Source organism: Aulostomus chinensis, chromosome 10, assembly GCF_037954235.1.
Source record: "Aulostomus chinensis isolate RoL2024-O1b breed Wild chromosome 10, RoL_Achi_v1.0, whole genome shotgun sequence".
NCBI classification, from domain to species: Eukaryota; Metazoa; Chordata; class Actinopteri; order Syngnathiformes; family Aulostomidae; genus Aulostomus; species Aulostomus chinensis.
Genome location: NC_141329.1, coordinates 6,670,005 through 6,696,943, shown reverse-complemented (window position 1 = coordinate 6,696,943; position 26,939 = coordinate 6,670,005). Strand labels below are relative to the sequence as shown.

Here is a 26,939-nt window from a genome sequence, read left to right as displayed (position 1 = left end):
TCAATAAGAACTGTCATCGTGAGATAGGGTTTAACAGTTTGGGATCAGACCCAATAATGCAAAGGAGGCACTCAGCAAGTATCATGGGACGCCAGCAGGAGAATCCTCGTCCTGTTAAACAGGTTGGGTGAGCTGGAGAACTGGACAGTAGATGTGCATGTGCATGTGCTTTGTGCTTTGTGCACGTGTGTGTGTGTGTGTGTGTGTGTGTGTGTGTGTGCGCGTGCGTGCGTGCGTGTATGTGCACGCGCACGCACGGAGAAAAAGGAAAGCCATTTAGTCAGTAATGATGAGGTGGTTTAAATAGGACATCTTGAAGCGATGCCTAAATTAAGCTTCTTGATACAGCCGAGTTTTTAGGTCAGTTACGCGTTTGTGAGTCTGTGAGTTCATGAGCAGATGAGGGAAGCTGCTGCTGAGAGATTCTCTGTTGTTCTTTAATGGCCATTATTTGTTGAGCTGCATGTCATTTAAAGTGGATTATCTACATCATGCCATCAGAAGACTGTCCGTGGTTTCATCATCTTGCACTTGATATTTGGGGGAAGAATCACTTTAAAACAAAGATGAATTATTGCAAAATGACAATCATGATAGTCTCACTCACCTCACTTTGCCTCTAAAAACAAATACTCCCCCAGTCATTATTGGTTGGAGGGCAACTGTGCAATTCTCCATCTTGAACATGAGCTTGGCCCCTGGTAGGCGTCAGTCTGCTTCAGGACTCTTTCTCAAAGTTGAGGGAGACGTGAAAGCTTTCTGTGTGTGTTTAACCATTTTGCACTACAGTAAAACAGTGGCAGCCCGCCACTAGTATTGTATGTACAGTTATTGTGGATGATACTGTGGAGGAGCTCAGCTGGCCTGCAAGAGTGAACTGTTCTCTTTTTCACTTGACTGGCCATGGCCTGCCTGTGGACTCATCTCCTCTCTTCGTCTGTCTATCACTTTCTCTCTCTCTCTCTCTCTCTCTCTCTCTCTCTTTATCTCGCTCTGCTTTTGCCATCTGCCTTTATGCCTGATCTGACTACATATCTCCTCGCTATCTCTCAGGAGAAGATCGGGGGATGGGGGGGTATAGTGGGAAAACTGAAATAGGAGGAAACATATAGGAGAAAGAGGCAAAGAGAGAATAGGGAATCACCATTTTTCACCCCTCGCAGCCAAATTTAGTTTGGTGGTATTATCTTCCATGTGTCAGTGGAATTGGATCTGAAAGCTTGATGGTAGTGTACAAGTCTGTGATAATGAAAGCATGCATCTCAGAGGGAATAGCCATATTTGCAGTGTGTGTGTGTGTGTGTGTGTGTGTGTGTGTGTGTGTGTGTGTGTGTGTGAGAGAGAGAGAGAGAGAGAGAGAGAGAGAGAGACAGACAGAAATGCTCCCATTAGGCTACGTTTTTCTCCGTGTGGTAGAGCTACAACAATAAACCAATTACTCAATTTGTCATTTGATCGAAAATGAATCTTCAACTACTTTGATGTTTAATTAACCATTTTAGTCTTTTTTTATAACTTTTTTTTTAACATAACCTGCTTCCAGAGTCTTAAGTAGAACAATTTGGTTTTTATTACAGAAAATGAAGAGTGTTTGTGTTTCAGGGTGTTGGTCAGACAGAAGAAACAAACTGAATAAATCAGTCTGGACTCTGGGAAACAGTGATGATTTTCACATTTTCTTGAGATTTTAAAGACCAAATTCTTAATTTTTAAATTATGCCAGTAAGTTTTGCTCAAAGCTCTCCGTCTTTACCCATCAACAGTGATGAGGAAACAAAAATGCATAAACTATCTAAGAGCTCTCTCAAATGTTTGGAGAAAGAAACCCTTATTAGCTGTTAGTTCTTCTGGAAAAGAAACATGTGGCCTTTTCAAATTCAAAATGTTTCTGTGTGCTTTTCAATATGTTCGAAATGTGAATATCATCAAAAACTCGTTTCTATCTCAGTAAATGTTGTCGCAAATCAGTTGTAAAATATCAGCCTATTGACGGAAATTCTGATACTACTTGATCGGCAGGCTTATCGATGATGGTAATGATTACTGATTGCAGTTCTAATATGTGGTAAATAAAAGTAAATTTAGTATCATTGTTGGTGGCTAAACTGTTACCTCAGTTTTGTTGAGACTGAAGCTTCAGCCAGTGGTATTATTTGTGTCATAAATGTCATGTCCCCAGTGCGTCGGCCTGAATGCCACACCCTCATCGGATGTTGATTTATAAAGTTGTTACGCAGCCTGACTAGTGATCCAAATCTGTCCTTCTATTCTTAGGAGATTGATGTGCGCTGATTTTATTTGATTTATCAGCGTACACCATCGCAGGCCAGAGTTTAATATTGTCTTCCGTTACAGTGCGCCGCATTCGTTTGCGGATTATGAGCCATCATTCTGTGTGAAGCATGTACTGTATTACCCTGAAAGCCTGACCAATGTATCTCTAGGGGCAGTTCTGGAACATGCACGTCCATGTATGTGTGTATTCACTTATCTGTATGTGTGTGTGTGTGTGTGTGTGTGTGTGTGTGTGTGTGTGTGTGTGTGTGTGTGTGTGTGTGTGTGTGTGTGTGGTCCAATGTTGATTTACTCATTGACTGTCGCTCCCCATGCTGTCTCCTGTGGGGCCTTTATGCTTGGAGGAATCAATAACCTTCTCCCTGGCTTTGCCTCACCGCTGTGTCTTTACCAACACAGTAATCTGTTCAAGTGCTTACACATGACACACTGAATGCTCTTGCAAATGTTTTCACATACATGGCAAATAATAGAAGAGTTAAATGAGAAGTCGATCCGAAAGCTAAAAACCAAGCCTTAACCTTGATTTAGCCATTTCAAATATCCTCACTTTTCCAGATGCCCTCACTCCTCAAGGTCTGAAACTCAGGTTGGATCTCACAAAGATAGCACAAGTGCACACGCACGCACACACACTAACACACACACACACACACACACACACACACACATGCTCCCTCTATCTCACTCAATCACTCCCTGACATTAGCTGAACAGAGTCCATTACTGCCAGGTAATGGGTGAATGTCACAATAGCAGGATGTCATAAAGCTCTGGAGTGGTCTAATGGGTTTTGTTCAGGTTGAGGTGACACATGCACACTCCCACACGCACACATACACACACACACACACTCTTCCAGGAAACAATCTCCCTGCATGATCCTCGACGCATTTACTCATCACCTCACAAACCTGAGCTCCAACATGTTTGAAGAGCTAACGCAATCTGTTTTAGGAGTTGAATTATGAGAATCGACTGTCACTTTGTTTGAAGACAGAGTGGGAGGGTTTGCTGGTGTTACCCTCACCACCGCTCGCGCGCGCGCGCGCGCACACACACACACACACACACACACACACACACACACACACACACACACACACAAAACTTTCTCTTAACTTTTAATTCACTTAATTCCAGACAGAAGTACAGTAGCAGTCACAAAAAGTTGTGAACGACATCACTATACTAGAGTGAGGGAAGTGAAAAGAAGCCATAGCCTCGAGGGTGGTGGTGGTGGGAGCAGAAAGATGAAAGTTGGGATATGGATGGATCACGTAAGCTTGTTTGCTTCATGCTGCTGCCAGTGTGGAGGATAGAAAGATGCAGGAGTGAAAGAGAAGAAAACATCTGGAGCAGTGTGAATCTCTGCGTGCCCTCTAGTTACTGGTTACTATTACCTGCTGAAGTTGTGATCGTGTGTGCTAAATGAACAGATCATTTTCATATTTCATTGTGTTTGATATGAGTTGAAATTGCGCAGAGGCTAGCAGCAATGAGATGTATGAAATCTTGTTTTTGGACAAATTGGTAGTGTATGAAAAAATATGCATTGTTTTATAATCCAAAGTAAAGTTAACCTTTTTCAGTTCACTTTATTTATTCAGTTTTCTGTGGTCATCCTCCATTTATGATATTGCATATTTATGGTAAATATTCCATGATTATCTTCACACAGAAGTCATCCAGAGGGCATGTTTAGCAGATTGCAGATCGATGGAAATGAGTTGTGGTTGTGGGTGTGAGGTCATGCAGGATTTGTTGGTATTTCCTTCCAAAAAAGGCCTGCTTTACCTCACCACTCATTCACAATGTCTACTGTGTCTAGTTTACTCAATTGTTTGGTTAGTATGAGAGAATATTTATGGACGCTGAGTTCTCTACTCCTTGCCTGAGTTCCCAGTCTCAGCTTTTGGTTCTAAATCAGGTGTGAAGTGATGATACGTAGATCAATGAGCAATAGAAACTACTCATTATTATCAACATCACACAAATGCTTTGGTTCTTTTGTTATAATTATTAGAAGTTATCTTCTCTGTATTTGTGTGTGTGTGTGTGTGTGTGTGAGAGAGAGAGAGAGAGAGAGAGAGAGAGAGAGAGAGAGAGAGAACATTGATTATAAGCTAAAGAAGAGCTGTTTAGCATGTGTTGACATCAACGAAAAATCCATTACTGAACCCACACATGGTTGACCTTTGACATAGATGAGTATTTTGGCTTGTCAGTCAATATATTGAATTAGTGACTCCTGGATCTAGACAGGAGGAGGTGGGACAGGGACTGGGGTGTGTTGTCGGATGTAGGATATCTAATTTCTCTGATAACACCGCTTACACACTTTTACATGAACACATCCCAATGTAGTCTACAGCTATAATTCTCCTCTAAAGCCAAATCTGAGGCTTCTCTGATCAGATTTTTACATCGGTATTTGACATACGGATTATTCATTTATTGTAATAGTTTAGGGAATGTTTAGGTTCGTATCTCTGTATTATAGTATATTTTATTTCATTTTATATTTTCCTCGGTTTCCTCTGTTTCCTGTTTTCTCATCTGTAGTCATCGGGCACCAGTGTGGTGGTGGACATCGCGGTGATGGGGGAGGCCCATGGTTTGATCTCAGACCTGCTGGCAGACCCCTCGCTGCCCCCTAACACCTGCAGCTCTCTGAAGGCCGTCAGCAGCCTCCTCAGCACCCAGATAAGCCTCCAGCCGCTCCACCGGCCTCACATCCCCGCCGTCACACACACCTGCTCCGACTCTGAGGACGGGCCCGAAAAAGCTGAGAGACTGGCCATCCCAAAGGTGAGCACTTTTTTGTCATTGCTGTTGCATTTGAGATTCCAAACATACATTGATAAGCATTTATGAACATGAAACCGTGGCTATGCTAACTAGAGTAATTCAGAGGTCGCTAGAGACATCACAACAAAGGGGTGTCATGATGAAAAATTAGGACAAATTTTAAGCTTTTTTAAGCTTTAAAAGCAGTATGTTGCTTATGATGTGGTTTTTTCTTTGTGACTCCAGAGCTCAGACAGAGTTAGTGATACATAGATATTGTGCTGATGGGGACTAAAACTGTCCAAAAATGTCCATTTAAAAACTCTCAAATGTGAAATATGCCATAATTCCAATATATGCTCAATATTTCACTAATGCTTGGAGCTAAAAACAAAAAACTATAACCCTGTCCAGTATCACCCCCGTTCATGGTCACATGACTGGATGGTGCATTCAGCTGAACATTTTTGGGGGTAATTTTGCTGTTGTTTTGTAGCTCTGGCTGTTGTGTGCCCGCAGTCACCATTAGCTCCACGCTAAATATTTGTGGCCGTCTCCTTCTGCATTCTTGAGTCACAAAGAAGTGTTGCAGAAGGGGAACATAAGCTCAAGACCCCTATTTGCAAGTACTCGAAAGGCAAAAACCACTTTTTTTGTGAAGTACCGGTTCAGGTTTACAATATAATGAAAATAGTTTTTCGCTTCTGTGTAATAAAAAAAAAAAGTGTAGAAAAACAGTGGCTATTAGCACAGCTAGGAAAATCAATTCAAAACCTATGTGAGCAAACTAATAAGAATCTGCTTCTCCCCCAAGACACCTTAACTTTATTGTGTGGAGCAAAACCTTGGAGGACGAGTTGCTGAATCAGCTCTGCCAGTTTTATTTCTGCAGTTTGTTGCAGTATGTTTCAATACACGTGCACACATGCTCATATACCCAAGTGTACCTCACCCCGCATACATCAACCCCATTTCTTCCCTCTTGGCCTGCATGCCATGGAGCTGTAAAGCAGCTAACAATGATGCACAGGCTTCCATGGGACTTTTTAATGTTTTACAAGGCCAGTGCTTCAAAATGTATGCAGGCACTTAAGGGGGCAAGGAAACCAAATAAAGCATGTGATGCAATGCAGGATCGCCTACCAGGAAAGTGACTAGCAGCTTTAAAACCGCCTGACTGCACTCAAATGCTAGAGCCATGTTGTGGAACTCAATGAGATGCTGCCTCATTTTTACTCACTGGGGATTTGTGGCTCTGCATGTGGCGATGAGTTAAAGTTGGTGATTCAGCTCAGTGGTGCGTCCTCGTTGGATGGCTCTGGACCAAGAACGTAAATGACAGTTACGTAAAAGTCATGTGAAACGTTGTTGAGGTGCATTTCTTTAGTCACTCAGGATTTTATCAGATTGAAAGCACCTTGTTAGCATACAGTAGGTACCACTGAGTTTTGCTCGTAGCTCCGTTTTTCATTTCCTGTGATTCACCTCATGCAGTTCTGGCTGCTTATTTGGAGCTAAAGCTAATGTCACTTTTTACGAGCCTGTTAGGTTGCACAAAGAGGATGAATATACAAAATATATGAATTGACATTGAATCACATCAATTTGCACTATAGTATAAAATGATACTGGTTCTTATAAACTAATGTATACTTACCAAATTGAAGACTTTTTTTTAGCCCTCAGTTTAGTCTTACAGACAGAAGGTAAACCAGATGGCTGTAAATCCTGGTTCCTGACGTCTATTGCGTGCCTCTTGTAACATTAAAATCTGGGTCATTAAAAGTTGCAGGAGTTCACATAACCATCTTGCTCTGCTTTCAGTCTGGAAGACTAAATTGATACTAAAAAAATAGTCTTTAAGAATACATTTTTTCAGTTTTAATATAAATCTCAGAATGCCCGATGTATCGCAATAGACATCATGTTGGCTCACCGTTGTGAATATTGACACATGGTGTTACACTGCAGACTTTTCAGATCTGCACTTAATCTGAATTCTTTTTTGCAACACAATCAGCTGTGATGCTCACGATGATCGATTACCACCATCTCTTACTCTCCGACTCCCCCTTTTGTTTCTATATAACTGAATCTTCCTTCCTCTTATGTTCCCTCGCTCACTATTAAAGAACTTTTTGATTTGATTTTCCTCTCTCTGGGAGCGAAATATACCACAGAGCAGTGCTTGTGTGTGTGTGTGTGTGTGTGTGTGTGTGTGTGTGTGTGTGTGTGAGAGAGAGAGAGAGAGAGAGAGAGAGAGAGAGAGAGAGAAAGAGAGAGAGAGAGAGAAAGAGAGAGATACACAGACTGCAAAGATGCAAACTGACAAATAACTGAGTTTAGCTCATGGCTTTACAACAACATTTATCACACTGGATAGATTAACACTGCAGGGGGAACAAGCATGTCAAACATTTAGTCTCCCATATGTTAAAAAAAACAAAACAGGCATTGGTTTTTAGAGGGGTGGCACGGCGGTGCAGTGGTCAGCACTGTCACCACACAGCAAGAAGGTTCTGGGTTTGAGTCCTGGCTCGGGCACAGGATCTTTCAGTGTGAGTCTCCATGTTCTCCCTGTTCCTGTGTGGGTTCTCTCTGGTACTCCAGCTTCCTCCCACAGTCCAAAGACATCAAGAGGGGACGAGGCTGATTGATACTCTAAATTGACCGTAGGTGTGAGTGTGAATGGTTGTCTGTCTCTATGTGTTGGTCCTGTGATGGACTGGTGACCTGTCCAGGGTGAACCCCGCCTCTCGCCTGAAGGCTGCTGGGATAGGCTCCAGCCCCCCCACGACCCTTAACAGGATAAGAAGTAGAAAATGGATGGATGGATGGATGGATGGCTTTAGGAAGCAGTATGGCAACTTTCACACGTGATGTCTGTATTTTACTGGGGAGAAAATAAGCCTCAAACAAATGCTCTATTTATTAATTTAAAATCCATAAACATGTTTCGATTAATACAGACCTTCCTTTCTTCTTATTTTTGTTTTTTATTGAGTTTCTGAATCTTTGCACCTTTTTACTCTCACTGAGAAAATGTGATTTAAAAAAAAAATTGGATTATTGTGATACGACATGATTAGAAGTTTAATCTTGAGAAGACTGGAATTTGGTGCTCTGCCACGGCAAGTAAGTCATGTAATACTGTTCACTACTTATTCTTTTTATTCTTTTCTTTTTGTATTTGAAAGCTACTTTTTCCCAAAAGAGCAGATAACCAGACCAATTCAAATGCACACGAGAGAGAATGTTGCTTACTGGGGAATATATGAGGAAGAGGAGGAAAAGAGCCGTGGTGATTTATTAGAGGTCCAACGCTTGAGGTTCTTGAACCAGTTTCCCCTCATATATCATGTTGCTATATCATGACCTGGATCACTGAAGTAATGCGCTGTAGTCATAACAATAATACAAGGGTGGAGTTTGAGCAACTGAGGAAAGACCTTGCAGATGTTCCTGTAATACCTGACAGTGTAGATCCAGGGGTCCTGACAGGGTTCCAGAGGTGTGTAGACATGCAGCACTGTGAAATGGACATTCACTTAATACAGTATAATGTGTGAAAATACACCGCAAAGTATTTAAAAAGTATGTGAAGTAAGTTATAAGAAACTCTTTTTTTAAAATATATTTAACATGTCTTCACTCCCAGCGGCTAAGACGGAGCCTTCCTCCGGGATTGCTGAGGAGAATCTCATCCACCTGGACCACCACCACCTCGGCCACTGGGCTACCCACCATCGAGCCAGGCCCCGTACGCAGAGACCGCTCAGCCAGCATCAAACACACCCCAGACAGGTACTGGCTCATTACACACACACACACACACACACACACACACACACACACACACACACACGGTTTAAGGTTACAGTGATTAATTTATCTAAACTGTTTCCTGGCATCCATCTAGTGAATCATGGAAGAACTCGGTGATGACAACCATCTCAAAGAGCCGCTCCATGTCTGCTTCCTGTGCTGCCTCCGTCACCTCGAACCACCTCTACAGCAAACCACTGGGAAGACCCGGTGGGTGCAAAAATCACAACAAAGATGGATCTCATTTAAAGTGTACAATGAGCTCAGTATGTTGAGTAAAACTTTGATGAGTTACAAACTAGATTATTCAGAGTTGATCTTTACAAATTTTTTATGAATCATGTGAGTCATAACTGCACATAAACTCTTAACTTCCTCTCCAGGTTTCCCCCCCTCAAACATCTCACCTCTGGGCTCTCCATGCCCGTCACCTCCTGTCCAGGGTACTCCCGTCTCCAGCCCCACCATCAAGACATGTCCTGTGCAGCTTCCTGAGTTGGCCGGGCCCCTAACAGAGCGGACATCTGGCTCTGTGGCCCCCAAGAGCCACCACAGAGCCTTAACTCACAGCCAGAGTGCTCCAAGCTCTACCACCCCTCACTGGCGGCCTCCTTCACTCTGTGGCAGGTACGCAACATGCCACAAGAATAATTTTTCATAACAGTTCTAAAAATACCATAAAATCCACAAATGTTAGAACAAGGCTTCAGAAGCGTTTGTGTCTTGAGTGTCTATTTGCATGGAAATGAGGGAAATAAGTCACTGAGAGGACAGGAGCTGTTTTGGTTATCAGATGAGAGAGAATGATCAGGGCAGTCCAGCATTCATCTCTGCCTTCTTCCCACCAGCTGTGGCAGGCCGTTCAACAATCGACTAAACCACGGGGTGGAATCTGTCGACAAAGGCGACAGAATAACCCACCCAGGTAAACAGCAGCTCTCCTCCCGCAAGCATCTCAGGTTCTGTTTGGTATTCTGAACGCTCCTCCAGCAGCAAGACCGCCCAATCAAAAAAAAAAGCGAAGAAAACAGAATGATGGCCAAGTTTTTCTAACTTTTTTTTATACAGATCGCAGAAACACTACAAATCTAAATACTAATCAAGACGGGTTACACTTCAGCCTCTGTGTTCCTCTTTTGCCCTTCGCATGGACTGGTTAGCTGCCTGGAGCTCGTTCAGATGTAATCAGTCAATACTGCTGAAGGAATTTTTCACTCAATAGTTGAGTGATTATAATCATTTCTACCCAAACATATGGGCAAACAGGTTAAAGAATACAAACATGACCCTTTAGTCAAATTCTTTGTTTCTAACATGTATTGTTTCCCCTCAGATGAGCGTGCAGTAGCCTCATCAGACTATGACAGCACCTACGACAGCACCTATGAGACCAACCACAGTGACAGCAGTGACTTTGCACAGAATGAAGAGGAGGGAGAAGGAGGCAAGAAGCCACCTGAAGCAAGGGAAGGTTGCAGGGAGTATCCAGCAGAGGGCATTGTTCTGCACCCGCTCCTGCCATCGCCTGAGGTTGGCAAATTCACAGGTTTAGAAATGTTTAAGGGAACATTATATTCAGTTTCATTTTTTTTAAGCCTCAAATTTCATCTGCAAAAGATCTTAACTGCTTCTTTCCTTAGCGGTCATTACAGTAGATATCAGAAAATAACAAGTTGTACCTTGGTTTTGTGTGTGATGGGGCTGTTTAGTAGAAAATGTGTAAAACACTAATTAAACATGAGATTTTCTTTTTGGGGGGTATTAATAGTCAGTAAGAACACTGGACTTCTCATAGCGACAGCAGCAAATAGGATAATTTCAGTAAAAACTTCTCACATCACTTTGAACCAAGATTTTTCTGTTTTTGACAGCTTGGACACACTGACAAATCATGGAACATAAACAGACCTAAATACCCATCTGAGAACTCAAGATTTAATACTTCAGAAACCCTCATCACATATGACATTTATTGAAAAAATTGAATTTCTTCTGTGATTTTTATTGTCAGCTAATTAAAGTATAAACTGTCTTTGACTTCTGCTATTTCCCCTCTGTATTTCTGCCTTGAACCCACAGGACAAGGTGATCTTGGCCCCGGAGCCTCTCGTGATGCCGGGCCTGGAGCCTCTCATAAGTCAACTCAACAACTGGAACTTTCCAATTTTTAATCTAATGGAGAAGACACATGGCAAAACAGGTTGCATCCTCAGCCAGGTGAAGAAGACTGATTAAGACAGAAATGTCAGACTCATATGAAAAATAACCTAACAAGATGCAAACAAATAAGATGAACACGACCTGAAAAATCAAATCTGTACATGCAAACATACCAGAGAAGCACGAATCGGCAATGTCAAAATTTGTATCTGCTAAAACATGCTTCTAGGTTGGAATACCTACTATAACAACAGCATTGGGTTTCTCTGGGTCACTTAAATAAATTATTTGAGAAACTAATCAAAAAAAGGTTGGATGGTTCTTATCGGGCGTGACTAAACATCGAATCCCCTGCTGAGGAGAGTATGACACCTCATTTGATCTCTTTAGGTTTCCTACAGGCTCTTTGAAGACACGGGTCTGTTTGAGACCTTCAGGATTCCTGTACAAGAGTTCATGAACTACTTTCACGCTTTAGAGAACGGATACAGAGACATCCCTTGTGAGTAGAAGGTTCCACATGCTTGACAAATTGTTCTTGTGAAAACTGTTCTGCCGGCATTGCTTTCATCTGCCACCAGATGGATGTATTTCCTTTTCAGAGAAATAAAACTCCAGTCACAGTGCTGCTCTCTGCTTCACCAGCTTCAGCTGTCTGGCTACATGGAATATCTTTCCAGTTAATGACATTATAGTATGAAACATCAAAAGAGAACCATATCCTGTCAATCTCATTGATTTCATACATGAATTTTCTGACATATGACATATGGTTGTAGGCTATATATATATATATATATATATATATATATGTATATATATGTATATATATATATACACATATATATACATATATACATATATATACACATATATATGTATATATATATGTATATATGTGTGTGTGTGTGTGTGTGTGTGTATATATATATATATGTATATATATGTATATATATATATACACATATATATACATATATACATATATATACACATATATATGTATATATATATGTATATATGTGTGTGTGTGTGTGTGTGTGTGTGTATATATATATATATATATATATATATATATATATATATATATATATATATATATATATACACACACACACACACATATATATATATATATATACATATATACATATATATATATATATATATAGACAATTTGGACAATAGTCTCCCATATGTTAAAAAAAACAACCAAAACAAAACAGAGATCGGTTTTAAGAAGTGCAGCACGGTGGTGCAGTGGTCAGCACTGTCGCCTCACAGCAAGAAGGTTCCGGGTTCAAGTCTCGGCTCTGTGTGGAGTCTCCATGTTCTCCCTGTTCCTGTGTGGGTTCTCTCTGGTACTCCAGCATCCTCCCACAGTCCAAAGACATCAAGAGGGGACGAGGCTGATTGATACTCTAAATTGACCGTAGGTGTGGCTGTGAGTGTGAATGGTTGTCTGTCTATATGTGTTGGTCCTGTGATGGACTGGTGACCTGTCCAGGGTGAACCCCGCCTCTCACCCTGAATAGGCTCCAGCCCCCTCCACCACCCTTAACTGGAAAAGTGTACGAAAATGCATGGATGGATGGATGGATGGGATATTCCACATTTGCTTTAACTGTATTCAATCACCATGAAATTATTTTTAATCATTATATGTACACTCCTCCCCTGCTTCAGCATGGTATTCTTGTAATAGGAGAGACTGAATGTAGATTATACCATTCTCTTACAAGAGAGACATTTGAAATTTGATCTTGTATAATGCCTAAATTAGAGCTGTAATAATTTAATATTTTTGATTTAATAACAGTCCAAATCAGTAGCACTGCAGTCCCTGGTTGTAAATCCTCTTTTATAAATAGGCTAAACTTTGGTATGATGTAGAAATAACTGGACTGCTCCCTCTCCATGACAAGTAACTAGCCTCTTCTCATCTTCTCATTCATCTGCCAATTACTGCATTTGAGACTGTTTCGATCCGTTCGCAGAAACCATGACTTCGGCATGTCCGATTTCTGTGTGGAAGGTCACAACGTTCAAACCTGCTCGGTCTGAGTAGCAGCAAGTATGAGATGGTGCACTGTGGTTTTACTGCCCTACTCTGCTTTGAGTTAGCAGTTTATTTTACTCTCATCAGATCACAACAGGATCCATGCCACTGACGTGCTGCATGCTGTTTGGTACCTCACCACTCAGCCCGTGCCAGGCCTGCCCACGCTGCTGACTGAGAACGGTATCCACACTGGTGAGCAAGTTTTAGTACACAACGAATCCTCAAGTTCATTGACTCCTCAGCAAACCAGTATGAATGTTTCCGGGTGCAAACCATTCATGTTGTAAATAGATGACTTATGTTATTATTGTACAACCTCGTTATGTCTGAATTCAACATTGAAGTTCAGCAGGGTTATAACACGTGAGTCAGTACAGTCATACCAGTGTCATGTGTTCAGAGAGACGGACAAAACAAACTGCCAGTGAGTCACAGAATGAGTTGGAACACACTCAACAAACAGCAAACACAAAATGAGCATATGGAGAAATATCGTTTGTATGTATATATTTCATTTTTTAACAGAAGATTTGAACTGTAATTATAGCTTTGTGTAGTTATTGTATCATGTATTATATTTTAAAACACAAAAATGACCCGATGCCCCAAAGTGTGGATGGATTGTTGCAGAAGTTTCAAGAAATCCTCACTAAACTTTACTTTCTGTTCTCAGATTTCACAGTGGACCAGTTTAATAGAATTACATAATCATCCATTGTTTTTAATTCTGTTGTCTTATTTACCTTTACAAAGTACCACACATCCATCTTTTTTTCACTTTTTTTTGCATATCTTTTGAATGTTCTGTGCTCCTGTAATTTCACCCTCTCTCCTTTTTTTGGGTTGTTTTTAATAATGTTATAACTCATTCTACAATAGATAGCATCATTCTAAGAGAAGCATCTGTCTTTCTGCCCGTAGACTCTGAGAACGGCATAACACCAGGTGCTACAGGCTTCCTGGTGTCCAAGATGAACTCTGCGCCGGAGGAAGGCTACGGCTCCTTGTCTGGCCTCATCCCTGGCCTGGAGCTAATGGCCTTGTATGTAGCTGCTGCCATGCATGATTATGACCATCCAGGGAGAACCAATGCCTTTCTAGTAGCAACCAGTGCACCACAGGTAAATCAGTGTTGGATTGTAGCTGAAGAAATCACTAGTTACATAGTTAAAGAGTCCCCTTCCATAATTAAACCGTTCGTGAACCTGGAAGAAAACAATAATGAACTGAGTGAAAATCTCCCAACAAAGCATTCCCAACAATAGCAGAGAGTATGTTCTCACATTTCTGCTTTGGAAAAACCTAATGAGCGTGCGCGCGTGTATGTAGCAGCATTATACAGTAAAGCGGACTAAAACAGGAGCACAGCAGCTTAGATGTAATTATAATTACACTGTGACCTGAGCTCTGCTCCTAGAACAGCATTTTCTCCAGCTAATGCCGTTGAAGCAGGAGGTCTGAGGCTCAGACTGCACCTATACTTGTAGTCTGCTGTCAACTCCGGAGGTACACTATGACACGTTCTATTTTACCCCCTAAGAGTTGTTGTTTCTGGGATAAAAGGGCGAAGCTGTAGTCTGCATACATGGACATAGTTAGGTTATAGCTATGCCAAACCAGCCAATATACTTTTTGGGTGCTGTGTCTGATACAGCTCAGAGATAAAAGCCATTGGCCCTGGCGCTGGGAACACATGATGGTTCCCGGCTCACTGTTCAACAGAAATATTGGTCACCTCACACCAGCTGGGCGACCAGCTGCGTGAACTGGTGGGAGGTTTTCTTTAAAGTCAGTACTGCACATTTCAGGTGATGATTCATGACTCATGAAAGCATGAGGGTGTGACCGCGCCACAGCAGCTCCGTGGCTGTGCCCGATGGTGCGTTGCTCTAGAATACTTGTATAGTTACATGTCCTAGTGGGAAGAATCACCCCTGCAAGGCAACATGGTTGGCTCTGGAAAGGTACCGCTGTGTTACTTCTCAGGTGTCTGTGACTAACTGTGTGACATGTAGGCCATGAGCGAGACAGAAGGCACCAGACAGAGACTAGTGTGGGCTTCTGTTGGTGGAGATGGAGGAAAGCACAAGACTAAAACCTACCTGTGAGGAGGTCCAGCTAAGTGTCTGACAAGGTGTCCACCCGGCCGGTCCATAACTGCCGCCTCTCACCCGCAACACCCCAAAGGCCCCCCACCCATGCAGGAATGTCAGCACACAACTAGCATAGCATTAAACATGTTTGCAGATGCATTCGCATATCGTTTGCTTATGCAGGAAAAAAAAAAAAGTGCAAAAGGGTGCAAAAGAAAATCTTTCATGGCTGCACAAGTGCTCAAAGTATAAACAGTTCTTAGAAGGCAAATCCTATACAAACTCCCAACTTTAGGTTCATTCACAGTAGTACGACACCATGGTATGAAAATCCATTATACCGTGCATATCTGTTTATCTATGGTTTTGAATTCCGCTGAATGAGTTTTTTTGAACTGTTATGTTCAGTTTTGTAGCAACCAGCCTCTGTTGACCAGACCCATTTTCTTCTTTCTGTATTATTTCTTTCTTTGTCACTATTGCATGTTAGATTTTTCTTCTATTTAGCTATTGTCAGTACGAATATTACTCAGTCTTTTATTCATATGTTCGTCATCAGAGAGCTACTCATTCATGTTGATATTGATTTTTCTCATTTTCTCTTTGTTTTTTATACATGCAATGTTAAGATCTTGAGTTTTTTTTCTCTTATTTTTTGGTTTGATTTTGCCTGTTTTGTTTTTGCCTCTGTCCTTAAGTTGTCGTAAAAGTATCTTCTGTAAACTGTATAACTATAATTTGAAGAATAGCAATGAAAACAAGCACAACCATTGCTTTGAATTGAAGTATTTGAGTAATACTTTCCTGAGAGAGAAATGTGTCCATTCCAATGGCAGAATGCGTGAAACGGTCAGTTGTAGACCTAACACTGTCAAGTCTGCTGTTAAAGCTGTTAGGTTTAGAACCTAAGACTGAGTTTGAGTGTTCTTCCCACATTCTTTTCTTTGTTCACCAATGCAGGCTCTTCTATACAATGACCGTTCGGTCCTGGAGAACCACCATGCAGCTTCAGCGTGGAATCTCTTCATGTCTCGTCCTGAGTATAACTTCCTGGTCAACCTCGAACACGTGGAGTTCAAGCGTTTCCGCTTCCTTGTCATTGAAGCCATCCTGGCCACCGACCTGAAAAAGCATTTTGACTTCTTAGCCGAATTTAATGCGAAGGTAAACAAAAAGTGACCAAATGTCACCGAATTGCAATCATTTTAGCAAATTGTATTTGGATGTTTGCTGGATGGCGCAACAATGAAGAATTGCACCTGAATTATCATTTCGATGTCACATCATGGGCTTGAATTCATTCTTATAGCCACATTTCAAAACATACTGAAATGTTTTCACACACATTTCTCTGTGACTAACCTCCAGCTGCTCCCATGGAGGGAAACATGGTGAAGAGGCAAAGCAGGGCTCTGCCTCATCTACCTTTTGCTGTAGATGATGACAAATTTGTCAACTCTACATCTATTCACACACCTGGTTTGACATCATTCCTGCTGAGACCATGATGTGTACAGTCGTGGAACGCTGAAACCCAAACAATGAGTTTTTGTTCTAATGCTCTCTATCAGCACTTCCCCTGCTGGCATGTTTCACTTCTGGTCAAAGCAGTTATCTCGCTGGTTGGGTTTTGAAAGGTCAGCAGCAACTGAGGTCAAAGTTGAAATAATTTCGACCTTGAGCGCAGCGCTCGGGTCTATCGCCATGGCAACCTCTAAATCCAGCTGAAGACTGTTGATGTCTTTGGTATTTGCTCAACGTTTTTTGTCAATCTTACTCTTATTTTCACATACCTTATTCTTTTAAACTATTTTTTTGTGATATTTTGTATGCAAGTAATGTATACAAAGACGTTGTTGCTGCTCTTTATAACATTTATATTTATGACAAGGTGTACTGAAAAGACAGAAATATTTTGATAAGAAAGCGGGTCAGCATTTGTCAGTTTCTATAAGAATATTCAGCATGAGGTGTTTCTGTATGTTTTTCCTTGATGCACTTGAGATTGGCAGAGATCTACACGTAATAAGGGGGCTTTAGTTGAACATGTCCTCTGTTGTTGTGATAAAACTTCCTGGTTGTCAGTCAAGTTTTCACAAATCTCATGAACCTCCCTTACAAATCTTCCCAGGTGGGAGATGAAGGAGTCTCCAGTATTGACTGGACTAATGAAAATGACCGAATGCTGGTGTGTCAGATGTGCATCAAGCTGGCTGACGTCAACGGACCGCTGAAGTGTAAGGAGCTACACTTGCAGTGGACTGAGGGGATTGTCAACGAGTTCTATGAACAAGTATGTTGGACATTATAATCTTGAGGAACCCCTCAAAAAGGTGTTTTATTTGTAATTTAGAGATTACCCTGAGTAATGTATAACATTTTGAATTGTTGCTTTTTTATATATTTCTTTACTTTCCTCATGAAGTTATCAGTGTTCCCTGATCAGAAGTAGTGCAGCGACCTGCATATTAATTTATGCGTAGACTGACTCCTGGCAACAAATCCTGCTGTTAACCAACAATGTCTCTGATTGGTCGACTCAGGAAGAACAGAGCCTAAGTGATGGAGATAACATCTGGTTAGCCAGAGACGTATCATTACCTGCCTAGCAACGGCAGGTAGGGAGTAGAGGCACTAATGTAAGACTGACGGGTAGAATGGTGTTTTTCCTAGAAAGTATCAATTATTCTAAATGAACGATTTATGTATTTGATGGCAAATGTTAAGGCTTATTACATACAGTCCCTCAGGCAATCAGCAAACTCATAATCAGCTTCTTTTTAGTTTATCTTCTTTTAACCTGTATTCAAAGAAAAGAACATTATGCAGTAACAACAAATCTGCAATCAGGACAGTGCTGATTTCTGAAGGAGATATCCCCCGACCGATTGGTATGTTGTCTACTTTATTAGCTCGTCGCAGAATTATGTATGTCCATTGAGCCAAGAGTAGGTGGGAGACTAAAGGTGACTGTGTTTGCCCCCTCAGAAGAGAGGCAGAAGACCCACGTAAATCATATTTGACAGCGTTTATTGAGTATCTTAGAAATAGACACCACACCGCATACACACCACATGCACCCTTGAACTCATATTCTATTCTGCATCACACCATTTTAATATTCAGATGTTAATAAGAAAAAAAAAACTCTCACTCTGACTGCTACTCTGTCTGCCTTACTTACTTTATTTACAGTACACACACACACACACACACACACACACACACAAATCCCTTTTATGAATCATTAGTGCAGTGTACTGACGCATCCAGGTTGCATGTTGCCATAGCAATAGGAACACTTGCCCCTCTGTCCTCCTGCTGAACTGCTTTGAAATCCCTGACATCAGAAAGCAGTATACGGCCGTCACGATATATGAAAGAACCCTAATCAGACACAATGAAACGCAAACTACATCCACTTTGAGCTATAAGTGATTCTTTAAAAAAAATCCCCTAAAGTAAATTTAATACTGGAGATGAAATAATAAAATAAAAATATTTATTCCACCATTCTTTTTTATTTTTCTGGGCAACAGTGTGTTTTGAAAGTGGTGAATTTTATAGTAACTGATGGCTTTTATCTTTGTGTGGAGAAATACAGTAACATCAAGAATGAGATCCAGACATGAGATTCCATCCATCTTAGATCATTCATATATGCCCATCATATCTCCACCTTTTCGGCTGAAAATAACAAAATAGAGGAAAGGCATGAATAACAAGCATTCTGAGGACGAGGACGGAACAGCATGGCTCCACTTTGCTTTCTATTCAGCTGGCCTTGTTTCAAGTCTCTCATACAGATGAGTCCTTCAGCATCTGTGGTTTCATACATCTGATCTGGTGTGGAAAGTGCGCATAAGCTCAGCACATGCTGTGGTCAAGGATGGTCGCTCAGACTAATGAAATGAAATACACAGACTGTAGCCACCATCACCCATGCGCCAATACTGAGGGTAATTAATTCACCGAAATATAGGGAAATCTAAATACGATGGAATTATTCTTTTTATTAGAATCATTATTGTTATTATTATAGATATTGTGATAAGATAGTCGGTGGCACGTTGGTGCAGTAGTTCGACCTTTCCCCTCACAGCAAGAAAGTTCTGGGCTTAAGCCCCGGCTCGGGCACGGGATCTTTCTGTGTGGAGTCTCCATGTTCTCCCTGTTTCTGTGTGGGTTCTCTCTGGTACTCCAGCTTCCTCCCACAGTCCAAAGACATCAAGTGGGGACGAGGCTGATTGACACTCTAAATTGACCGTAGGTGTGGCTGTGAGTGTGAATGGTTGTCTGTCTCTATGTGTTGGCCCTGTGATGGACTGGTGACCCATCCAGGGTTAACCCCGCCTCTTGCCCAAAGGCTGCTGGGATAGGCTCCAGCCTCTCATGACCCTTAACAGGATAAGTGGAAGAAAATGGATGGATGGATGGATGGATGGATGATAAGATAGTCTTTAGGCCACGATAAATGTTTCCAAATTGCAGTGTCGTGACAGTCCTAACTGATGCCAAAAAAAATCAGCCGTAAAGTTTGAAAGGATGTTTGTCTATTTATGGACTTGTTGGCCTACTTTCAGGGGAGCTTCACTTCTATGTGAAAGCCTGAAATGATTGTAAAATGTTGAGTGCTTGCATTTTGTAATGTCAATATTTTTCATATAATTCCGTGCTTTCCTTCATTACATTGAAAATTGTTTTTATGAAGCCTGGAGGGAAATACATTCAAAAACAGTTGATGAAACATTATTTTATTTTTATTTTATGAAATGTGTATTTTTTTGTTTTTTGTTTTTTTTTCCTTACATTTAAAATAAGTGAAAGATTTTGTTTTTGAAATGAAATTGATCTGCAGGCTTTAACCTTTCGTTCTGTCAGTGATTATAAAATTCAATTTAGTTGCATGTTTGACCATTGGAAAAGGAGTAATTGTGCCATGTTCTTAGAAACAAGCAACAAAAAAGGCTGAATGAATGAAAGCATAAATAAACATAACGATCTGCTTAAATAGTTTTTTTTTTCTATTATGATAATGACTTTCAACTAGACAGAAAAGGAAATTGGTTTAATCTCCTCTTTATCCTCTACCATTTTGGATTTAACAAAAAAAGCAGACAGTTGAGGAAATTGCTCTCTCAAAGGTAAAGGTTACATTTCTACTGTTTTTGTGTGTGTCCACCTAACATGAAGTATTTGTTATGCGTGGACCTTTCTAGGGTGACGAGGAAGCCAGCCTGGGCCTTCCCATCAGCCCATTCATGGACCGCTCTGCTCCACAGCTCGCTAAACTGCAGGAGTCTTTCATCACTCATATAGTGGGACCTCTGTGCTCCTCCTATGACTCAGCTGCTCTCATGCCAGGACGTTGGGTGGACGCCCCTGAGGGACAAGACGAGCCAGAAGATGTAAAGGAGGGTCACGATACAGAGGAAGAAGAGGAAGATATGGAAGAAGAAGATGAATCTACGAGTTCTGACACCTCACGTATGTAAACCTCTTGATTATCGGTGCAGTTACATTGTTGCATCTTGATTTATCTGCTCCACCAGCTCAGTGTGTGTGTGTGCACTCGCGTGTTTTCCGAGGAGATATTAAGCAGGATACTCAGTGTTCTCCTGCTGTTTACGTCACTAGTATTTTCCAGACATGTCAGCTGCTCTGCATGCAAACCGACTGTCGTTTTAATTACAGGATCATGGACGCACATGGATTTGATTGATCTATTTTAATGTACACATATAATGTATTGTCACATCGCCCCTGACACTGTGTTCATTTTAATCATTTCTAAACACTGTGTCCATCTTTTACGTCACTCTGTGTGGTTTCCGTTATTTTATACGCCAAAAGGCACAAAGAGGGGAAAAAAAAGGAGACCAACCGTGTAAAAATACAGTAAAAGTAATGTCCACAAAATAGCGCGGCTTCTCTAACTGTGTCCATGATGTTTTTCCTGGACTGGTGTTGTACAGAGAGCCAAGCAAAAAGGAAGGATAGCAGGAGGAAAGTGTTCTGCCAAATCACACAGCATCTTCTGGAGAACCATGAAATGTGGAAAAGAGTCATTGCAGCAGAAGTCCAGGAGGAGGCCCAGAAAGAGGAGGCCAACTGCATCGGCAGCCCCACTGACCCGATCACAGCCATTCACGAGGAAGAGGAGGATCAAGCAAGCAAAGAGGAGGAGTTGACTGACTGCCTTGATGAAAGGGAAGAGGTGCCGGCAATAGAAGACGAGGAAACTCTTCCACAATCAGAGACTTCAGGGGAAAAAGAGGAGGAACCAGAGTGATAGTATGAACTTCGACCTCCTCTAAATAAGAGTCTGAACATTGTCTAAAAATGTTTGTTACTTTCCTAACTAAAATCTTGATATGGTAGCCAGCACATCACTTTGACACAACACTGTAGAAGATGTTTTGGGTAATATGTGCCTAATAAAAACAGGGTTAAGGACAGGGAGGATGCATGCCCAGTGCATCAAACGAGGGTAGAAGAGCGAGAAGCGCACTGGAGGTGACCAGAAGTAGAACAAGAAGGAGCTGAAAAAGAAATTAACATTTTTTGTAGTATTAGTGGTAGTAGTAGTACTAGTAGTAGTTATGGTAGTATAATAGTCTGGATCTGGTGCCCTGTCCCAACCTAAGCTTCCCATTCTGCTGTAGGGGCACGACCATGATGATTCACAGAGTCCCTCCACCAGTGTGTAACACACTGTCCCACGCCCTCCTGTTCTTCTTGTTGCTCCCATGCTTGCAGTGCACAGCGGAGCCTGTTGAGGATGTGCAACAAGCCCTTTCTCCGTGAAGACAATGGGATGAAAGCCAGGGAAAAGGCTGTATCCACTGAGGCTCGGCCTTGTGGATTTCAGAGGAAGACGGAAACAAGAGCCAGTTGTAGTACACTGCAGACACACACTTGCACAGACACACATAACATTATAGGAGGAACACATTCCATTCTTGGAACAAAATAGGAAGTTTAACAAAGAACCCTGTTGCTCTGAAAGCTTTATTCTTGCTCAAGGAAAAACATGCAAAACAAAGTTTTGTTCGTGTCTAACAATGATTGTCTTTAGTTGCATGTTTTCTCCTGGTTTATATTTCAGACACCTAAACATTTCAAAGCCACACCTCAGGAAGGCAGACACTTGTAGAGAAAAATGACAAAGGGACTTGCAGTGTCCTTGTTCTTTTCATTTCCACTGCCTCAATTGTCTTTCTGTGCTGGGAGATGGACACACTGATGTCATCAGAGACTCGTTCTCTTTGTGCATCGCAAAGGAACCACAAGGGAAGCAAGGTTATTGATCATGTTATGTTCTGTATACAACTTGATTTAATTTTGCCTGCTCTCTGTGTCAGCATCCCTCTGGTTCCCACACCACAACACAGCAGGGCTTTTGACTTATTACATTCAAACTAATGTGACATTTTTGATACATAATATGTTTCTTCCCAGCTTGTTTTTTTAAAAACAATGTCTCACCAAAAAAAGTGTATTGTGCCTTTTTAAGTACTCACAAATGAGTGTCTTGATCTCACAAATACTATTTTTCCTGGTGCATTACTTGTGTGTGATTCAAGAATGCAGAAAGAGACGGCCATGTTAATTTAGCTTGAGGCTAATAGCACCGCAACCCTGTCTAAACGTGTCTGTGTACAAACTCAGCGTCCAGCATCATCCATGTCTTTTTCGTCCATCCGGATGCTCAGTTAACACTTCCAGTCTGGAGATGCTGTGAACAAGCACCGACCAGAGACATGCTAATTTGTTTGTTTTAGTCTTTGTGGATTATAATGGGTGGATGAAGAAGATGTAAATTGTACCTGATGATGAGTTTGAGAGTTTTGTAGATTTACATTTTTGGAAAGTTTTTGTAGTTGCTACAAGCTAAAAATACGGTGGCTGGCTCTTTCTGCATTCTGGTTTCACAAAGAAATGATTTAAAGAAATCTTTGTGAGTTCAAGGTACCTATTCATGAGTACTTGAAAGACAAAATACAGTTTCTGAGTGAAGAATTGCTTTAATTTTTCAATATTACGTAATTAAAATAGTACCTGCTTCTGTGCAATATAATGGTTAGACTAATATGTAGGCCATGGTTTTCAGAAAGTAATCCAGTAAGTCATTGTGGCCAAGGCCAGAGCTGACTCACTACTCCAGATCACCCAAGAAAAACATATGAAAACAAAACAAAAACTAGACAGACTGACACAAACGCGCGCACGCACACACACACACACACACACACAGGGGTTTTTCCTTAGACTTACAAAGCATTGAGCGCCTCATTGACCTATCTCAAGCATGTCAGGGCTTCAAGTAAGTCAGTTGTTCCTGGTGAGCTAGTCGGCAACTTAAATGGCAGCCTGTGCCATCTGTGTATGATTGTGTGTGTGTGTGTGTGTGTGTGTGTGTGTGTGTGTCTGTGTCTGTGTCTGTGTCTGTGTGTGCGTGTGCGTGTGCGTGTGTCTGTTTGTGTGAGAATGGGTGAATGAGGGAACTCTGTAAAGCACTTTTGGTACAGCGAAGATTAAAAAAAGCGAGCTAGATGCTGTATGTTCATTTTATTGATCTAAAGTCTGGTTTGTGAAAGTGGCCTAACTCACATTGAACAATCTAAACTAAAAGAGTGGACATGTCTTACACAAGCAGAGGAGAATCTCAGATGCTGGGTTATTCTCTGTGACACTGTACGGTGGTATTTCACCTGTATAAAGGAAATCAGATCATGTTGCATTAGTAAACCCTCATTAGGAACAAGTAAAAAAGAAATGAAACCTCTGTGTAGAAACTAAAGATTACTGAAAACATCTGCATGCTGCATCTCCTTTTGATTTTAAAGGAACACATTTGAGTTGATGAACTTTTTTGGCCACATGTGCCGTTGACTGCAGGCAGGTTTCATTGAAATCAGCTCATTCTGGACAGACTGTAGTGTGTAGCCTACCAGGTTGTGTCGTCGCTCTTCTTTGATGCCCTGGAGAAACAGATTTGCTGTGACGGGAAAGTGTGAACAAGGTGACCGGACTCAGTAATGAGGCTTAGTCAAGAAAAGGACAAAGGGGAAGGAGAGACCTTTAAATTTGACTTTTAACAGCTCAGGAAGGGTCAGCTCATAGTTCATCAGATTCAGTTGGATTGTTTGAAGAGATGCCAGTTTGGTTGGATTCAAAATCATGTGACTATCTCGTTGTCTGCGGTACAGGGATTTAGGCTTAGTGTAAGATTGGAAAAGCAGCAGGACAACATAGTGGATTGATATCCTGAGATATAAGGACACTTGGTGTCTGTTGATCTGTAACAGGTATTTGCACACAGAATGTCTGAATGCAACTGAAAGTCATTCTTGCATTTTGACAGCGCTTGTATTTTTGGAGTATAGCTGCTTAGACTTAAGCTGGCTCGGGGGGGGATTGACCTGGAAACGTGTTAGATATGTTCAATCTTGGTAGCTTTGTGGCCTGGTTGAAGCATTTAAGTCACACTGAGCTGTATTGCTCCAGCTATGTAACAGGTAGACAGAAAGCTGTGATTTGGTTTCCAAATTCCCATTGCTAAAATAAGGCACATGCAAAATCCCCCTCAACGCTGAGATGCATTTATCCGAGATTTGTACTGCAGCACTAGGGATTGCTAATCATGCGCTGCATGTCTTTATGTATGGAAGCTTGTTTATGCCAGTAGAATGGAAAAAAAAAACCCTCTCTGTTCATCATATTTAATCATAATCCAGTTAATCTATCAGTTTTAGGGATATCCTGCTAGCAAAAAAAAAAAAACAAGCAAATATATGTGATTTATAATTATTTTGATACAATAAAAGAAACTACCCATCCTACCCCAAGAGATTGGTTAGATAGTTTTTCATAATCCATCCAACAGACAAAAAAAGTAAATCTTACCTCTTTTGCAAAATGAATAAGATCTAAGATAATACAAATATTCCCATGGTAAATCATAATTATGGGACAAAAATCAAAATGATAAAATGAAAAATAATATCTGCAACTAATCCTTTTTTACGACTTTTTATCTCATAATTAAAACTTTGGAAAATGTTTTTTTTATTTTTAAGGTTGTTATATTTTCTTTTCTTTTACTGGAAAGAAACGTGCTTCCATTTTTATGTCATCACTTCTTATTAACTCAGCTACACATACCCTCTCAAGCGAAGCAAGTCAAAAATGATCCATTATTACAATGTTAACTGGGGGAGAAAATATCCGGGGGGGGGGGGTGGTTGTTTAAAAAAAATAATCTGATATATCATGACAGCAAGAGAGGAGCATATGATAGAAATACAAACAACGTCTTGGATTTAATCCCTTTATGCAACTCGTCATGAGGCTCAATACATTATACACACATGCTGGATAAAAACACGCTAATCAGTCTGTTAAACAGACTTGTATGCAGACACTGTTTTTACAGGCTGAACCTGCCCTAGTGTGACCCAACTACTTAACTCAATTAGAGTTTTGCTAAGGTTAATACCATCTAAATCCTCAGCTGTATCCATTGCACTGTTATCAAAATGCCCATTGTGCAAAAGAGGGCTAAACTGTGCAACTCAATGCCCATGATGCTTGTTCGAGTGCAATGGTAGATTGTTTTTACTTTGATAAAGAAAGTCTGTGTATGAGCTTACTGTTTGTTTCAGTCGAGGGCTGCAAATGGGTCACAAAAGACTGCATATTATTTTTCTATCAAGATTATTGCATAAGGAAAAAAAAAACTGTTGAAATTATCTTAACTGATTTCCTCTTTACCAGCTTCAATTCTGAATAATGTGTTAATTTTAAGTGAAGTTACCTCCAGTGTTGATATTTTTTTCCTAAGACAGAGAATGTTGCTTAGCAACAAGGAGAAAAAAAGGAAAGATAAAATGGTGTCTGGGCCCTGAAAATGTGCCAAAACGAGTGGCAGCAGTGTATTTCTAACATATGCAACAAGCAGCAGCACCCTCTGTGGACCAAATGTCTTCCAGTAGCATCTCCTTACATCGGCTTGTCATGACACCTGTAGACATGTGAACACACCAGCTAGCATGCCAGAGACCTACCTAGCTGTTGGTCGTGTCAGGCATAGAATGAATGAGCATTTCTGAAGCTCATTACAGCAACATACTTCTGAAACTTTTGGTGGTTCTAAAAATAACCAAGACTGTAGAGAGCTGTGCAAGTCGACTGCCTGTAAACAACACACAAATGAGCATGAGCTCTTTGTTCTGTAAATATCCTCCTCACCACACAGTATATTAGTGGCTCACTTGTGCATATTATTGCAATTGATATTTCTGGCGTCTCACTCTTTTATCATCCCATGACCCACTTCCAAGTTATGGGATTTTATATATTTCACAGTCCCTTTTCTCTTTGTGATCAAAAAATTCAAAGCTCTTAAGGATTTGAGTTTGTCAAAAAAAAAAAAAAGTTGCTTCCCTCTCCTCCTTTTTTTCCATCCCTGCCCCACAAACTTTGTACGCCAGCAATCAAAGCAAACGATCCCAAAAATTCAAGCGTGTGCGCGCGCGTGCGTGTGTGTGTGTGTGTGTGTGTGTGTGTGTGTGTGTGTGTGTGTGTGTGTGTGTGTGTGTGTGTGTGTGTTGTCAGGTTACTCATATGGTCCTGAGTGAACCACCTGGGACAGCTTTTCAAGTTGTTTCTACAGTTTCGGCCAGCCAGTGATTTCCATTCATTTGTCTACA

The 26,939-nt window shown here is 41.0% G+C and overlaps 1 protein-coding gene across 1 annotated transcript in view; it reads left to right on the top strand.

Moving 5' to 3' along the window:
- LOC147254203 (cGMP-inhibited 3',5'-cyclic phosphodiesterase 3A-like) overlaps nt 1–25,442 on the top strand; it is a 50,917-nt gene extending 25,475 nt beyond the window's left edge. The window contains exons 2-15 of the mRNA XM_086215790.1: nt 4,861–5,106; nt 8,744–8,889; nt 9,005–9,120; nt 9,294–9,537; nt 9,759–9,835; nt 10,244–10,440; nt 10,990–11,127; nt 11,461–11,572; nt 13,217–13,324; nt 14,054–14,253; nt 16,186–16,389; nt 17,357–17,518; nt 20,445–20,712; nt 21,201–25,442. Of these exons, the coding sequence (XP_086071916.1) occupies nt 4,861–5,106; nt 8,744–8,889; nt 9,005–9,120; nt 9,294–9,537; nt 9,759–9,835; nt 10,244–10,440; nt 10,990–11,127; nt 11,461–11,572; nt 13,217–13,324; nt 14,054–14,253; nt 16,186–16,389; nt 17,357–17,518; nt 20,445–20,712; nt 21,201–21,517 (2,535 nt within the window). The 3' untranslated portion in view covers nt 21,518–25,442. The remainder of the gene's footprint in view (nt 1–4,860; nt 5,107–8,743; nt 8,890–9,004; nt 9,121–9,293; nt 9,538–9,758; nt 9,836–10,243; nt 10,441–10,989; nt 11,128–11,460; nt 11,573–13,216; nt 13,325–14,053; nt 14,254–16,185; nt 16,390–17,356; nt 17,519–20,444; nt 20,713–21,200) is intronic.
- The last annotated feature ends 1,497 nt before the right edge of the window (nt 25,443–26,939 follow it).